Consider the following 16,768-nt stretch of genomic DNA (forward strand, 5'->3'; position numbering starts at 1 on the left):
TTATTGTAACGGAAGTGCACGACTAGGAGATACCCTAAGCACAGCGCCGAGTTGCCGTTACAATGATCAAATTCGGTATTTATAGTCCGATCTGCGCTTCAGGGCTCAAATACGGCTCATACAAGAGTGTGCAATAATCTAAAAATTTGGAAATCAAGTTGTGCTTACATATGCACTGCAAAAATTGTCAGTGTTAAGAAAAACTTTGGAAATATTGAAAAATTTTAAAAAATTGTAAAACGTTTTTTATTTTTATTTTTTATTGCTAGCACCAAAAATGGCCGCCATAGAATCCGTTGTTCTCGCCGGCTTATTGCATCTCATATTTCGGTTTGCTTTATATATAACACCCCAGTCGAAGCTACAAACTCCCGGTCCCGTACTGCCCACAGCCATTGTCTTCTTGGCGCTATTGGATGTCATCTACGATAACCGTATACTTCCATTGCGCTTCAATAATATGTCGCCGGGCTTCAAATATATTTTCGAAACGATTATGGCCGTCTGCCTATTGGAGATGGGCATGCTGATCTGGCAGTCGATCGAGCACTCCATTTACTTGTTCGCCAAGGGCACACTCCTGGGTCTGGACGTGGTCTCGAAACAAACCTACTATAAGCAGGAGAACCTCATCATTGGAGCCTTCACCCTGCCCCTGTCTCTGGCTATTTTAATCACAGCTGCACAGGCTACGGATCACTACCAAATGTTTCGCCGTAGAATCGCCATTTAGAGAAATATTGTGCTGGGAATGGACATTTAAAACGTTAAAGTGAATTCAAAACCTAAATAAGACATACTTGAAGAGATGTATAAAAATCCAAAAGAGGCTAGAGTTGTGCTTTTTATGTTGATTCAATAAAAACGGTTTATCATAATTTAAAATAGAATAATAGAAAATATTCATTAATTCAACCGTCTCCGATCCCAGCGATTGAGCCGGGCATACAAAAGGGTGTCTATACCAAAGCCCAAGAATATGTGTATTTCTAAAAATTAACTTTTCACTATTTGATTTCTCCAGATCTTGTCGAGTTCGTGGTACGGGGTACCTAGTACATGCCTAGTCTATTGAAGCTGATGCCTGAAAAAATTTGTTTACCAATTTTGTTCATTTTGGGATTTTAACACACGAAACTGACCACAATAATTAAATTAAGTGCACAGTATTTAAAATGACTTCTTGAATATTTAATATTAATTTAAAGCAATTTAAATTAGTTTTGATCGGCCCAAAGTAGATGTAGGTCTTGAAACGCTGTAACGCGCGAGCAACAAAACAAAACGTATGTATGTACATATATACTTAAGTAAAAAAAAAGTGCTAAAGCAAAAACACTACCAAACGGCTGAATAAAGAGAGCGAATAAGAGGGCATGCTAGATTTAAACAGGAGAGCAAGTGAGTGTAATACATTTGTAGTTTACAGTTGCACACGAAAGTGCAAGAGATAGGCAAAAAAAAATAACGGTGCCTTACCAACTCCTACTCCATGCAATTGAATCGCAAGCAAAGCACAAAACTTTATAAACTTAATTCACAAAACTCGCGAGAAAAACACTTTCCCAAAACGCAAACAGAATAATTACGATATTTGCAATAATGTAGTATTACGTGCACGTTATTTATATATAAATCACCGAAAATGCGGAGCAGACAAAAGAAAACACGTCAACTCGCATCAAAATGCCGCTAACATTTACTGATCATAAGTGTGTACACATGCACACACGGAATATTTCTGTGTCCCTCACTCTCTCACTCTCTCTCAAATACAACTCTGTTAAATAGCTTTATTTTTATGAAATTAACATCACATTGGCCTTGGCTAAACTTTTTGAAATATGCAAGCTGGACGTGAAAACATTTCAGTTATTTTCATAAGTTTTTATCGAAGTTAAGTTTTAAGCATTTTAAATAATAATACTCCAAATTGATTGTTTTTTTAATTCAAGGTAAGCATGCAATCTATATAAAGCTGTAAGATATAGTCACTTTATAACTCCGTTTTAGCCATGGCTTCTCTCGAATCCGTCCTTGTCGCTGGCCTGGTGCATCTCTTCTTTCGCTTTGCCTTATATATTTCGCCACAGTCCACGTTAATGACGCCCGGCCCGACATTGCCCACAATAATTGTCGGTGTGGCTATATTGGATCTGATCTATGATTACCGCATCGTTCCCTTGAGCATGTGTAAGAGGGCACGGGGCATCAAGTATATTTGTGAGTGTTTGGTGGCAATCCTTTTCCTGGAGGTGTGCATGCTAATATTCTGGCATACGATCGAGCATCTTGTTTACTTAATTGTCAAGATGTTGTTGTTGGGAATGGATATTGTCAGCCTCGATTACTATTATCGACATGAAACTCTCCTAATTGGATCGTTCACATTGCCGATATCTTTGGTGATTCTGGCCATGGCAGCGAGGACTACCAACCATTTAAAGACGCTTTTTCGTCGTTATATGTCGCCCCAGACACATGTCTACCTCCGGTTGGACAATACGGTTCGCTTTCTGAGACATACCGATCGGTACAAGAATATTAGGTTCAGAGAGGCTTTCGAGAAATACAATTCGGCTGACAACGATCCCCAACGTAGATCCGTATGGGTGAAATACTTTCAGAATTATACGTAGGTAAAATATATACATGATTTGGCTTTCATTAAATTGTTTTGTACTTTTATACAAAAGATTTTTATTAAATTACATATTACTTGTCATATGTGTATACATAATAATTAATTGTTCTTTATTTAAATTACAAAATAACGACTATATTTGATTTGCTTTTTACAGCACTCGCGAATTTTTCAACAAGTTTGGAAAATATATATTGCAATTAAACGCTTTCATTTTACATACCTTTTAAAGCAAGGTAATTTAAAGTATTAATTTGTTTGCGTATAGGTAAATAATACTTAAAATTAAAACAATTGTATTTCTTTTATTTTACTCGTATTATATGCATAAGTTCGACTTAATTTCTGTTTTAGTGTTTTCATATTTAAAGAGCACATGGAGCTATTATTTTCTTAAGACTTCAATTTTCATAAAGCAGCTTTTCCTCACATTCTAAGCTTTGCATTAAGCCACGTAATTGCAGCTGATTTAAAAAGTTACAATAAAGTTCTAAGGTTTCTGTGAAGCCAACCGATTACTGCGATTCAATGCAAAGCTTTAAATAACGCTTTCAATGAGTATTTTTTTTTTTGGGGCAGTGTTAGAACTTTGCCTCTTTGCAGTGCTACATAGATTTATGACCACAATTTACATTAAAGCAGCTTTTTAAGTTTATTCCATTTAAGTTATTTGTATATTTCGTTGATGGTTTACTGCACTTCGCTATCACTGTCACTCTTTTCTGTAATATCCCAATATATTTGTCAGTTAAGTTGGCCTAAATCAAAAATATTTGCTTCGATAACTCACCTTTCTTGCCCGTGTAAGCGTGACGTTTCAGTCGATCGTATAAGTCTTCTTTAGTTCCATAGAGCGACGCATTGGACCGGGCCAATGTGCTCATCTTGCCCCCATGTAGACCTGCAAATAGCGAGACATGGAGATTAGCCTTGTCAGTAATGAGAAGGTACAAGTATTTCGCCAGAATCCCAGGTAAATGAGATAAGAATCGACTCATGCATTCATTCATTAATATACTAAATTATCTATCTATCTTCCAATCTAGGAGCTTACCGTCTTTCATGTAGGTTTCGTTGTAAAAGTTAGGCATCTCCCAGCCGTCCTCCTCGTCGTCGTAGTAATGCGCATATGTGCTGTGATGCGAGGGCGCAATGGACTCCGCATATGGCGTGTGTGCGCCATAGTAGAAGTTCACCTGTGAGCCAGTTTGGTCAATGGCTGGCGTCAGCATCTTCTTTGGATCTCTGCGCTTCGTGGAGCGTACACAAATCATCCAGATGAGCAGTACAATGATTATGATGAAGATAACAGCACCAGCAATGCCGCCAGCAATATATGCGAACTCTGAACGCTCAGCGCAATGTGGTCCGGTAAAGGAGCCGACACAGCGGCAGGATGGCGTGCCCTTCAGGTCCTTGACACAAGTGCCAGAATTCTCGCAGAAACCATCGCAAACATCTGTGCAGGCCATGCCAGTGCCATTGAAGCCAGGCTTGCACTCGCACTTGAAGTCCGACGTCTCAGGCACCATAATACAATAGGCGTTGACATCGCAATGAGGTTTGCCCTCAGCAATGTGCTCGCAAGGATTGGTGCACTCGCTTTTAGAGGTGGCGCCAGTAATCTTGGTGCTGTGATTGGGCGGGCACTGAATGCAGGTTGTCTGCTGCGACTCGGATTGATAGAAGCCCTTGCGGCATTCGATGCACATGTTGAGTGTGGCATTAAGATAGGTGCCAGGCGAGCATACGGGCAGTGTGCACTCCTCCACGGAACTGGCGCCCACCTTAGGCGTGGTACGACCCAATGGGCAGGACGCACAGGAGGGTTGCACACCCTGTAGTCGATAGGTGCCACGTGGACAAGGCTCACAGCGTCCATCGGCACCCAGCTGCTGGCCAGAGCTGCATTCATCGCGGCACTCCTTGCGTGAGGTTGCCTCCGTGGAGCGTGTGGTCTGACCCAGACCGCACAGATCGCAGGTGAAGGCACCCTCATTGGGCTGATAGAAGCCGTGGCCGCAGGAGCGGCACAGACCGGTCTCCGCGTCGAAATACTTGCCAGCCGGGCAGCGTTCCTTGCAGTCAGCGGCGGAGCGTGCTCCAGGACCAGCTGTCACACCAGGACGTCCCGCTATGGTCGGGCACTTGCTGCACTGCTGCTGGCCCGCCTCGGATTGGTAAGTGCCGCGAGCGCACGGAATGCACGTCTTGTTAGCGCTATCGTAGAAGGTGCCAATGGCGCATGGCACACAATCGGGTATCATTACCACCTGACCAGCGGGGCAGGCATATTCGGAGCCCAGTTCCAGCGAAGCCGGGTCGGGCACGGTGTTGGGCAGAATCTCTTGTACCGCAAATTGGTCATCCTCTAGAATCAGCTTCTCCAGTAATTGTTTCACATTGGAGCGCTCGCCCGTCGACGTATGCACCACAGGATCGCTAAGGATGAATGAGAATAATATGAGGTTAACTTGTATTGATTAGAGCTTAAAAATTGCAAACGTATTAACAGTCGGGTTAGCACGCAAAACACATGTGACATGTGGGGTTAGCATAAAGCATTAGAAAGAGTTGCATTGTGATTGATTGGTTGGTTGGTTGTGGTTGGCTTGTGGGATGTTTGGATTAGTCTGAGACAATTGATAGTACTGGGTGCAGAATGCTGGAGATCGGGTGCAATTGATCGTTATATTGAACGAATGAGATGCTTGACATACTTAACAGCCGGGAAGGCTATTTCCAGCGTGTATGTGTCACCGCCAGTTTGTTGGCGTCCCTGGCGACCCGTCAGCGCCAAATCGTCCTCATCGCTAGAAATTGGGTTAACGAACACATACATATACATACATATAACACAGAGTACACATATATACATCAAGACAAAACATGCCAGACCGAAGTCCTATGTGCCATAAGGTTAAAGTGTTAACACCTTGCACTACTTACTTGACAACTGGCAGTTCCGCTTCCATCACATAGACGCCGCCATCCTTGACCTGTCGGCGCACTCGATTGTTTTGGGCGGCGCGATAGTGATCGCACTTGACATCGATTTGAATATCCTTGCACTCTCTGCGAACACAAGGCGTTAAATAAAACCAATTGAAAAATAAGTAAGTCCATATTTACCTGGTGCCTTCAATGGAATAGGAGCAGAAATTCCAGTCCCTGTTCAAAGCGTTCACAGAGTTGGTCACCTTCTGTCGCAGCACAGCCTGGCCGGCCTTGTTGCAGAGCACATCCGAGGGGAAGAGCATTTTGATGCGGAAAACACGCTGGGCCGGCTTGGCCGGTGAACAGGATGGGTAGACCAGTGGCATTGAGGGTTCGCGCGTGGGACGCCAGAAACCTTCAGCGCCGCAAGTGTAAAACTCGGGCACCTGCTCGGAGAAGCGTAGCCCGGTATTACAAGCAATCTCACAGACCTTGAACTGACCGCCTGCGCCCCAGTCCTTGCAAACTTGAGAGCCGCCTACGGGATCAGCCAAAGGTGGACAGAATTCAGCTGGAGCAAAAGAAGATGAGAAGGTTAGAAGTGATTCCAAGAATATCCTAGAAATTACATACTTAATAGCGAGACCTTGAAGCTGCATGATGCCGTGTTGCCAGCGGCGTCGGATGCGATGTAGGTGATGTCGTAGGTGCCCCAGAGCAGCGTTGTGCCCGAGCGATGTCCGTTGCGTTCGTAAATCTTTGTGACACCAATGTTATCGCTAAAGTGTGGCTCGTCCCAGGTAACCACGGCCGAGCCATTCTTGGCAATGACCCACAAATCTCCGGGACAATGCTCCACAACTGGCGGTTCCTTGTCCACAACCAACTGTTGACAGTTGGCGCCCGTGTAACCCACTTGGCACTTGCGTTGACCACACAATGAGGGCACATTGCGCTCCACACCGCCCGTGGTTATCTCATAGCCACCCCAGTTCAGGATAAGACCTGGGTAAAGCACTGGTTCGGAGCGACAATCGCGCACCTGCTTTTGTATTTCCGAGGTAATATCTAGAGCACGTGCCCAGACCTGTGCCTTGGTAACGGTGCCCTGGAAGCCAGCCTCAGTATAGCCAAGGTCATGCTTGACGCTATCCGGTTGCGGACGACCCAGCACCGACCAGAGATAGCCGGGTAGAGCGCCACCACCGCCATACTCCAACTTGCTAGCTATCAAGCCTTCGGTAATCAGCTGAAGCTGACCGCTGATGCCATCCCAGACGACAGCTACATGATGCCACTGTCCATCGTTGACGGACGTATATTCGCCAAAGCTGAGGAAAACATCGGGCAGATCCTCAAAGAGCGAGACTTGAACGCCGCTGGAATGAGCCTGGAGCAGCAGACGGCGATGTTGTGTCATGCGGGCAGAATCCACGCCGTACAGTGTGAAGAAGATGCCGGTGTCATCTTTCTGGGCGAACTGCACCCACATGGCCACGGTCAGGCTGTTTGCCTCACTCGTCGGGAAGGGCACCACCTGTGCGGCCGTTGAACGTGACGGATCGCTGAAGTACAGATCATAATCCACCTGAATGGGCTTGCGACAATCATCGCCTGTCATATTGAAGGGGCACTGGCAATAGAAACCATTGGTCAGATCCACGCAGCTGGCGCCAGGTGGACAAGAGTTATCCTTGCAATCCACAATGTCCTGTTCGCAGTTCTTGCCCGTGAATCCGGGCGGGCACTGGCAGCTGTAGCCGGCACCATTGTCCAGGCAGGTGGCACCATTCTGACAGACATGCTCCTCGCAGGCATCGTACTCATACTGGCAACCGATGCCGGCATAATCAGCTGGACAGCTGCAGTTGAGGCCCGAGCCAAAGTCCTGGCACTTGCCGCCATGCATGCAGGGATTTCCAATGCAGCGCTCGGGTGCAGTTTCACAGTTCTTGCCATCGGTACCGCTGGGGCACACGCAGAAATAGTCTTGGAACAGATCAATGCAGTTGGCATCGTTCTGACAGGGCGCCTGAACATTGCAGGTGGTCACCTGCTGCTCACAGCGCATGCCGCTCCATCCAGGAGCACAGCCGCACTCGAAGCCACCGACACGATCGCGACAGATGCCATTGTTGAGGCAGGGCTGCGGCTCGCAGTCATCGATGTCCGTCTCGCAGAGAGCACCCTTAAAGCCATCACGGCACACGCACTTGTACTTGTTGTCAAGATCCAGGCAGCGTTCGGTGCCAACGGGATGGCAGGGGTCACTCAAGCATTCGTCGATTTCCGCCTCACAGCTGAGACCAACAAAGCCGGGACGGCACTTGCAGCTGAAGCCATCGAGTTGATCCACGCAGGTGGCGCCATGCTGGCAGGGATTCGAGGCGCAATCATCAATTGTGTGCTGACAGTTCTTGCCCGTGTAGCCTGGCTCGCAGTTGCAGCTGTAGCCATTAACCAGATCCACGCAAACGCCGTCATTTGCACAGGGTCGATTCTCGCAGTCATCAATGTTGACATCGCAGGCGGCTTCTGTCCAGCCGGGATGGCAAACGCACTCGTGATCAAACAGACGATCCACACAGGCACCATGTTTGCACGGCTCGGAAAGGCACAGGTCAATCTTCTGCTCGCAACGCTTGCCGGTGAACCCAGGCGGGCACGCGCACTGGAAATCGTTGACCAGATCTGTGCAGGCGGCGCCAAGCAGACATGGATTCTCCTCGCAATCGTTGATATTCTGCTCGCAGTGCATGCCCTCCCAGCCGGGTAAGCACTCGCACTTATAGCGACCCTGCTGCAGCGCCAAGCAGCTGGCGCCATTCGTGCACGGATTGCCGTTGGCCGTACAGGGATCTATGGTAACATCGCACTGGTCGCCGGTGTAGCCGCTGCGGCAGAGGCAGGTCACATTCTTGTAGCCCGGCTCGTTCTTGCACATGGCTCGGGCGGGACAGGTGTCTGTGCCACAATCACTGGCCTCCTCCTGGCAGTTGATGCCCGAATAGCCAGTGGGACACTCACAGCGATAGCCCTGTGGCAGATCCTTGCACTGACCGCCATTGTAGCAGGGCTGCGAGGCGCACTCGTCTATATCCTGTTCACAGCGACGTCCAGAGAAACCAGCAGGACAGAAGCACTGCACATCATGACCCATGGGCACGCAGAGGCCTCCATGTTGGCAGGCACCCTCGCCGCAAACCACAGGCTTGCACTGTTCCCGCCCCTTAGCACCAGCAGTGTCGGTGCGCATGTTGCTGGGGCACTCATTGCAGTTCTGGGAGCCTGCAGCGCTCTGGTAATGATGCAGTGGGCAGGGTGAGCAGGGGGCCAGACCCGTAGCCGAGTAGGTGCCGGGTGCGCACTTGGCACGGCACAGAGCCTTGTTGGAAGCGGCTGGCTGATAGGTAAATGTCTGAGCTGGACAGGCTTGGCAATCCTTGAAGCCACCCGTGGGCGGTTCCGCACTGAACGAGTTGCGTGGACATTCCAAACAGGGAACCAGACCAGTGGGGGAGTATGTGCCGTAGCCGCAAACGGGTATGCAGTCGCTCAGCGACTTGGAGCCCTCTTCTTTGGTATAAGTGCCAGCAGGACAGCGCAAACATGTGCCCTGTCGATCGCGATTCTGATAGTAACCGCGTGGACAATAGGTGCAGCTATTCTGACCCTCCGAGACGTAGGTGCCCGCCGGGCAGTGCAGGCAACGCGGCACATCGCTCGTATCCATGTTCAGTACTTCGCCCACATTGCAATTAAATCCACGAGAGATTTGCGATTTGAGAGCTCGTAACGGTGGGCACTGATTGCCAATGTTGGATATGTTCAGCAGGTCATCGATCACAGCACTGGCATAGGGCACGCTCAGATCAAAGATGAGATTCAGCGTGGAGCCGCAGAGATCGTAAAGTTGCGGCTGACGAACCGCCGGCAGTATGGAAAGTATAAAGTCCATTTTGACTACATTCTCCTCCAACAGGGACGGCACCGACTTGATAAATGTCACATTCATGTTCACATTCACCGCGGAGCAGCGCTGCGAGAGCAATTGATTGAGTCCCGAATAGTGCTGTGAGAGCACCTCCTGGTATTGCCCGAGACAGGATTGAGCCACGGCACCATTGGCGCGGTAAGTAATGGTGGCAGTCACATGGTAGGCAGCCTGTTCCGTATTCTCCGATACGCAATCCGGTACCACAGACGTGGGACGCCAGAGGCGGGATGTTTCACAGGAGAAGGTCTTCAGAGGTTCGCCATCGGTAAAGCGGAAGCCGGGCTTGCAGGTGGCTATACATTCAATGCCACGATCTCCGGGCAGGCAATTGATGGCTCCGTTTGCTGGTGGCTGTAGCTCCCAGTCCACACAGGGTGAGGCCTGCACGGATACCTGGAAGTGGCAGCTGGCGCGATTGTTGAACTTATCGGTGGCGGTCACAGTCACATTCTCAAAGTTGCCAATCTTAATGGTCGCACGCTCGGGCGTAAACTGCAGACGCACCTCACCCGTCTCATCTGAGGTCTTGATGCGTTTGCGCGTGTCATTGAAGTTCACATTGTAGCTGTCCTGGCGATCAACCAGCTCAATCACATAGCTCTGGGGACACTGCAGCAATGGTGGGGTAACATCCGGCACGGTTATATTTATTTCACAGATGGCCACATTACCATCGTAATCAAAGGCCACGTATTTAACCACCGTATCCTTAAAGATATGACTGGGTGTACGGAAATTCTGTGGCTTGATTTCCAACCTGGCAATGGATCCGGAATTATCCACGGCGGTGGGTTCAGTAAAGTTAACGGGCAGCACACCACCATTTTCATCACGACGCACCACAATGGGCTGCTGGGGGCAGTTCTGGAAGATCGGCGGCTCATTGTCCACACAGGGTGAATAGCCGTAGTCGTAGCCCAATAGCGGCTCTTGCTGGGGCTCCTCGCAGCCCATCAGCTCGAATTTCAGGCAGGCATTATCCATATAACTAACGATACCCAGGATCACAAAGCGTGCCTGCACGTACTTAGGCAGCGTTATCATGGCCAGTTCACCGTAGTTTCCAGGATCGCGCATGGTTAGATTAAAGTTGGGGAAATAGACCACATAGTTCTCGCTCTCCGCCTGCTTGTAGAAAAAGCGTATCTCGGTGGGACGTCCGACAATGTCATTGGTCACAACACCCTTGACTAGTATGGCCTTGACGCGATAGATCTGTCCCAGATCCACGCTGACATAGGTGAAGGCTTCCTGTTTGCCGCACCAGCCGGTTGCCGAGTTCAGGCGTATATTCTTGGCCTCATAGTTTGGTCGCTCTGAGGTGGCATTGATGGCCGAATCGGGTATTCTGCCCGAGCCCAGACCCAATGGCCTGATCACCTTACATTCCGGTTCGCGTATGCATGTTATCGGCCTTGGATTGATAAGAATGTAGCCGGGACGATTGCAGCCAAAGTAAACCTCAGAGCTTTGCTCGTAGCTGCGCGCCAGCTGGCGTCCATCAGCTGGTCTGCCTGGATCCTCGCACACGGGTCCCTCGCAGCGCAAATCACCAAAGTCCCAAATACCATCGGCACCACAGCGCACCACATTGTCGTGGCGCTGGGTTTGTCCAGCCAGCTTAAAGGTGTTCTGGCAGCCAAAGAAGAAGTTGCTCTGATAACGCGTGTCCACAAACTGTCCATACTCGGCACCAGGTGTTGGCATTGGCGCATAACAGTCGACACGTGGGCAGGAAGGCTGCACGCCCGACAGCCAGTAGTCGGGTAGACCTGGCTTTGGATCGTAGACACACTGTCTGAAGCCAGCGGAGGCAGTGGAGCGCAACTGACGTCCGGCCGAACCGCAGCTAATAGTCACATTGTCCCGGAACGGCACCAGCACGGACTCTGGATCGGGTCGTGCAACAGTCAAGCCCTCCAGCTTGTCGTCAGGCAAGGAAACGCACTTCGCATCTGTAGGGAATTAGTTAAGAATGAAGTTCATTAAGAGGATTTGTACGCTACCCTGTCGGTTTGAACCACTTACAATTGCATTCCGGTACGCTGGCATTCCATTGACCGCTGGACAGGCAGAGTGCCACCGAGCTGCCGCTCATTATGTAGCCGAAATGGCACTGGAAACGCACCACATCGCCAAAATGATAATCGTCGCGTTCGCTGAGTAGCTGACCATTTTCTGGCGCCTGCAGCTCCGGGCACATCAATGGGACACAGGTCTTGTTGCGCTGATAGGTATCGCCGTCGCGTTCGCCAGACTCGGAGCGCTCAATGTGATAGCCAGCAGTGCCATTGGATGCATAGAGCTGGTAGCCCGTATTACAGGCGCAGGAATAGCTGCCGGGTGAGTTGATGCATTTTTGATCGCAGCCGCCGTTGTTCTTGCTGCACTCATTGATGTCCACGCAGTCCAAACGGGTGCAGCCCATCAGTTCCATGCGCAAACAAGGTGCACCCACATAGTCCTGTATGCGGAAGCGTATATAACGCGCCTCAATTGGCAACGGCAGATTCAGTATGGACAGGGTGGGCTCCAGTATTCTGAATTCCACGGCAGTTCCATCGGGATTGGCATAATCCTTGAAGACATCTGTCAAATCGTTTGTATATTGCAGACGCACGGCCGAGCTAAAAGCCACATTGCCATCAGGACGCTGCACAGACATGGTACGGAAGCCGCGCAATATTGTGGGTGCCTTAAGATCAATCAGTATCCAGTTGGCACCGGGCTCCAATGAGGCACCGCACCATCCATTCGTATTGAGGCGCAACAGAGCCTTGCTGTAGCCGCGCTCACTGGCCGAGGTGCTGATGCTGTCGTCTGGTATACCGCCATTGCCCAGACCCAAATCTCCAACGGGTCGGCACTCAGTGGTCGCGGTAAAGCCCGGCCGGCACTGGCAATGGAAGGAACCGTTGGTATTCATGCAATCGGTGGTGGTCAAATCGCATTGCGAGGAGCTGCACTCGTTGATGTCCTCGCAGCTGGGTGGCTGCTCAAAGCGCTGAGCCTCACTGCAGCGCATGATATTGCTGCCAATCAGCTTGTAGCCCTTGAAGCACTGCACCCTGGCCTCATCGCCAAACAGATAGGAGCGTGCCGCATCCACCACGAAGCCATTTTCAATTTCGGGAAACTCAAAGCAACGCTTACGCGTGCAGCGTGGCACATCGCCACTCCAGGTGCCATTCGACATGCAGGTCAGCACGGGATGTCCGTTGCGTTCGTAGCCAGGCTCGCATTCGTATTGGACAATGGTGCCATAGCTGCGTCCGCCGCCATTCAGCAGGGTCATATTGGCGTGTGGCACCTCCGGCAGGGCGGCACACTGTGAGGCCATGCAATGGGGCTGACGCTCCCAGCGTCCATCAGGCAGGCAGGAAATCTTTTCGATCGGCTCGTTGGAGGCAAATGCAAAGCCAGCATAACACTGGTACATGGCAATGCCGCGATAGGTGACATTCGAGGAGCCAATGGAGAAGCCGTTATCGATTTGTGGCACAGGACCGCAGTAGACCTCTGTGGGTGGAATTTTGATTGGAGAGGCAGCATGGGAATGAAAGAAACTAACGACTTACCCTGACACTTTGGTATGTAGGAGACACTCCAGTTGCCACCGGGCAAACATTCCGTAACCAGACGCGTCTTGCCGGTGGCAAACTCCTGTCCAATGGGACATGTAAAGCTGACCAGCGTGCCGAAGGCCGTGTCGCGACTGGAGGCCAAGGCCCCGATGCCGGGCTGTAGCTCAGGGCAGTCCGCTGAGAAAGTAGCCGACCAGCTGTAAATGATAAACACCAATTAGTTCAGAAAAGTCAAATTTAAGAAGGTTCCAGCGACCGTTTAGGTTAACTACAACTTCTTCGACTTACCCCGCTGCGTTGTGAAGCGCATCCGAATTAAATTTAATCAGCATTTCGCCAGATGAGGCAGTCAGGGTCAGCTTGGGAGCTGCAGTGCCCGTAAAGCCGTTGCCCGAGTGGAGGCGCAGTCCGGAGGTTGAGGAACCATCGAAGACCTGCACATTGTCGCTCTTGTGCACGGTGAACTTGTCAAACTTGAGCGAGAGCGGAGCACGTGCACCATTCCGTATGGTAAAGAAGCACTCCTGATTCTTTGGATAGTCAGCCAAGCCAAAGGCCGGCGAGGTAACTGTGCCATTGCGAGCTGTAATCGTCGCCTTGCAGCCTTGAATATAGCGCAGGCTGAAGCCCTTGCCCGCCTCACCCAGGCTAGACTTGAAGTAGAGGTAAAGCGCGTTGCCGGTGGAGATGATCACTCGCTCATTCTGCAAAGTTTTGCCCGTCAGCTGGGCAATGGTGCGACTCATGGGCGATTCGCCGTCGCGTATGAGCAACTGATCACGACCCTCGGCAATGTCCAAATCGTCGACTTCAATGGAGATAATGCGACCTGGCTGCGCTTTGATCACATACAGGCACTCCAGACCGCCTGGATATTGCTTGGGATAGTTGGGGCTGGTCAATATCTGACGTTGTAGCGTCGCCTTCAGTGTGCCGCCACAATTCTTGGCCTCCGTTTTCCATGTCGCCCGGAAACCCTTGCGCTCCACACTACCGTCCGTTGTGAATTTGACAATCATAAAGTTGGAGGCGGATACAAATGGCTGTGTGGTCAGATCCTGTTTGCCACTAAGCGTAGCCAGCGATACGGATTTGTCTTCGGTACGTCCACCGACCAGAACTTGGACCGTATCAAAGGTTTTCTCCGTCTCAAAGTCCTGGAACTGAAGTATGATGTTGCTGCCCAGCGGTCCCTCCAAGGTCCACTTGCATTTGCTCAGCGCACCATACTTGTGCGGATAGTTGGGCGTCTCAATGACATCACCGCCGGATTGCATGTGGAAATGGCATTGGGCGGGGCAGTCTAGCTCATCGGTGCCATCGCCGCAATCATCGCTGCCATCGCACTTGAAAGCCTGATTGATGCACTTGCCATTGGCGCAGTGCAGTGCACCCTGGGGACAGGCCGGGGCGCGGCACATGAAGGGCAACAGGGACTCGCAGGTGCCCAGATCCCAGCTCTGCGCCTTGCTGGCAAAACTGGCCGCCACGCACTCGCCGGACTCAGCCTTGGGCTGCTGCAGAGACCAAAAGCCCGAGTACTGTGAGATCAATGCGCCCGATGCAGACTCTAGGGTATTCGTGCGTAAATCATCCAGCGATGCCAAACCCAGCCAGTACTTGTCGGAGGCACGCTGATTGGGATCGCTGGCGCGTGCTATCGCCAGCGTCTCATTGTTCTCCGCATAGCTATCGATAGCCACCAGCTCGGCGCCATATCTGAAAGCGGGAGAGAGGATGTCAGTGATTAGTGTGGTCTCTGTCTGGGCTTAGGTCTGGGAACTCGAGCTTCCGCTGCACACTTAACGCAATTTCAATTGTGCAGCTGCATTTTTCAAATGCGCTTTACTTTCTATTTTGTTGCCGCTGACTTAATTATGCTGTTACCCAAAAATTAAGCACGTTCACTCGCAGCTTGAAAAATAAAAACACAAAAGAAAACTTTCGTTTCCAATCGCAAGACTTCTTTCGTTATTTCAAAAGTCCACAGATTGACTTTATGGGTTCTACGACAGCTGCGCGTCAAGAGGAAGATGAAGTACGAAAACGAGTTTCCACCTTTGACTCTTTGAAATCTTGCATATTACACATACGCAGGGTGGGCGCTGTGGAAACTGACAGCTTTGAGCAACGCCTTTGTCATTTGTTGCAGCTGTTGGCTGATTGTTGCATGCCAAAAATTATGCATGCTGCTGCCAGTGTTGCCAACTACCGCATTCAAAAAATTAGCTAAAAAACAGCTAAATTAGCTTTCTGAGCACAAGTTGGTCTGCCTTTTGTTCGTCATTGAGCTGCCAAAAAATGGCTAAATTCGTTAGAAATTTCAGCTATTTCCAAATTTAGCTAGAAAATAGTTGAATTCGCAGCACTGTTTACGAATCACATAAACATGCTGCGTGGCTAATACCAAGTGAAAACTGAAAACCTGGCCGCATACATATTTAAGTCAGTGTGCATTTGTGCATAGCTAGGGAGGGAATTTCTTGCTTTATTTTTGTCTAGTATCATTTGTACGTCGGCACTTGGTTATTTTCACTTATATGCCAAAAACCTTGATGAACATTCAATTTTATTGTGTTTAAATTGAAATATAAAATTTAGTTCGACCTCATTAACAATTAAAATATATGCAAATAAATCAAAAATCTAAATATAATATGTAACTATTATGGTTATTAGATTTTAAATTTTTGCATTGTTTATGTTATAATTAAAGTGTTAGAATAATTTAAATAAAATATTTTTTTTACTAGTTGAATATGTCTCCACACGTTTATATTCATTGAACACAGTTGAGATTTCAGTTAATCGTTTTAACGCTCATAAGGTTCATGGCAAATAAAAATGGGATTTCCGGGTTACATTTGGTTTAATTCAAAGCGCTTTGCAGACTCGAATTTAAATATGTATATATTCCGCTTACTGATTTAAATGACCTATTAGTTGTTTTAATAAATGAATTATTATTTACTTTTTCTTTGGTAAAAAATCCAGAAAAACGCTTTGGCTTAACAAAAGGTTGGCTACCTATTTCCGCACCTAATGCCAAAATGTTAACCAAATTATCTTGTTCAAATAAGCAACTGCCAAAACTTCATTCAAAAAGTTTTCAATGCGTTTTCACATTGGCTACGCCCAAAAAAAATTACTTAAGCCAACAAGTCCAAAATACATGAATGCTTTTTTTTTGGTCACAGCTCCGTTAACTTGAAATGTTAACGCCTTATCGGCACTTTCTTTCATTCTACCCATTTCGCATGCTGCACACGCAAAATCGTTAAGCAACAGGGAGAAAACAAGTAAGAATTTTGCAGTCGGGTGTAACCGACTGCGTAATACCTATTCACGGTCCAATAACAGCTTAAAAGAGACTATTTGGCAAATTTATTTGAAGATATAGATTTTTGAGAAATGCAACGCCTTGATTTATTAAGGAGCTCAACAGTCTTCAACCCAAATATATAAATATCTATGCATATTTACAAATATAAATACAGAAATCGTATACAGATAGCCGTTAACCTTTATACTCTCTTTACTCTGTGAACAGAGTATGAAAAAAAAAAGAAAATTTCACCCAAACAAATATTTCACATTTTAATTGTT

The 16,768-nt window shown here is 48.6% G+C and overlaps 2 protein-coding genes and 1 long non-coding RNA gene across 4 annotated transcripts in view; 2 read left to right on the forward strand and 1 right to left on the reverse strand.

Moving 5' to 3' along the window:
- Positions 1 to 181: 181 nt before the first annotated feature.
- LOC135439103 (uncharacterized) lies at positions 182 to 900 on the forward strand. Its single transcript, XM_064697729.1, has one exon. The coding sequence runs from the start codon at positions 278 to 280 to the stop codon at positions 731 to 733; it is 456 nt and encodes a 151-aa protein (XP_064553799.1). The 5' UTR covers positions 182 to 277; the 3' UTR covers positions 734 to 900.
- An 867-nt stretch (positions 901 to 1,767) lies between these two features.
- LOC135438911 (uncharacterized) lies at positions 1,768 to 2,743 on the forward strand. Its single transcript, XR_010437957.1, has 2 exons — positions 1,768 to 1,955; positions 2,014 to 2,743. It is a non-coding gene; the product is annotated as an uncharacterized LOC135438911 (long non-coding RNA).
- Positions 2,744 to 2,799: 56 nt separating this feature from the next.
- The window catches only part of uif (sushi, von Willebrand factor type A, EGF and pentraxin domain-containing protein uif), a 40,034-nt gene continuing 26,065 nt past the window's right edge, over positions 2,800 to 16,768 (reverse strand). The window contains exons 5-14 of one of the 2 annotated variants that reach the window (XM_064697466.1): positions 13,451 to 14,881; positions 13,157 to 13,359; positions 11,607 to 13,097; positions 6,215 to 11,533; positions 5,777 to 6,152; positions 5,594 to 5,719; positions 5,365 to 5,457; positions 3,699 to 5,086; positions 3,435 to 3,545; positions 2,800 to 3,366 (exon numbers count right to left, since the gene is read on the reverse strand). In XM_064697466.1, the coding sequence (XP_064553536.1) occupies positions 3,335 to 3,366; positions 3,435 to 3,545; positions 3,699 to 5,086; positions 5,365 to 5,457; positions 5,594 to 5,719; positions 5,777 to 6,152; positions 6,215 to 11,533; positions 11,607 to 13,097; positions 13,157 to 13,359; positions 13,451 to 14,881 (10,570 nt within the window). In that variant the 3' untranslated portion in view covers positions 2,800 to 3,334. Of the gene's footprint in view, positions 3,367 to 3,434; positions 3,546 to 3,698; positions 5,087 to 5,364; positions 5,458 to 5,593; positions 5,720 to 5,776; positions 6,153 to 6,214; positions 11,534 to 11,606; positions 13,098 to 13,156; positions 13,360 to 13,450; positions 14,882 to 16,768 lie in introns of those variants that run through there. The other variant, XM_064697465.1, reaches the window with a different exon arrangement.

Source organism: Drosophila montana, unplaced genomic scaffold (assembly GCF_035044405.1).
Source record: "Drosophila montana isolate Dmon_TW-CO22-7 unplaced genomic scaffold, ASM3504440v1 contig_402_1, whole genome shotgun sequence".
Classification (NCBI taxonomy): Eukaryota; Metazoa; Arthropoda; class Insecta; order Diptera; family Drosophilidae; genus Drosophila; species Drosophila montana.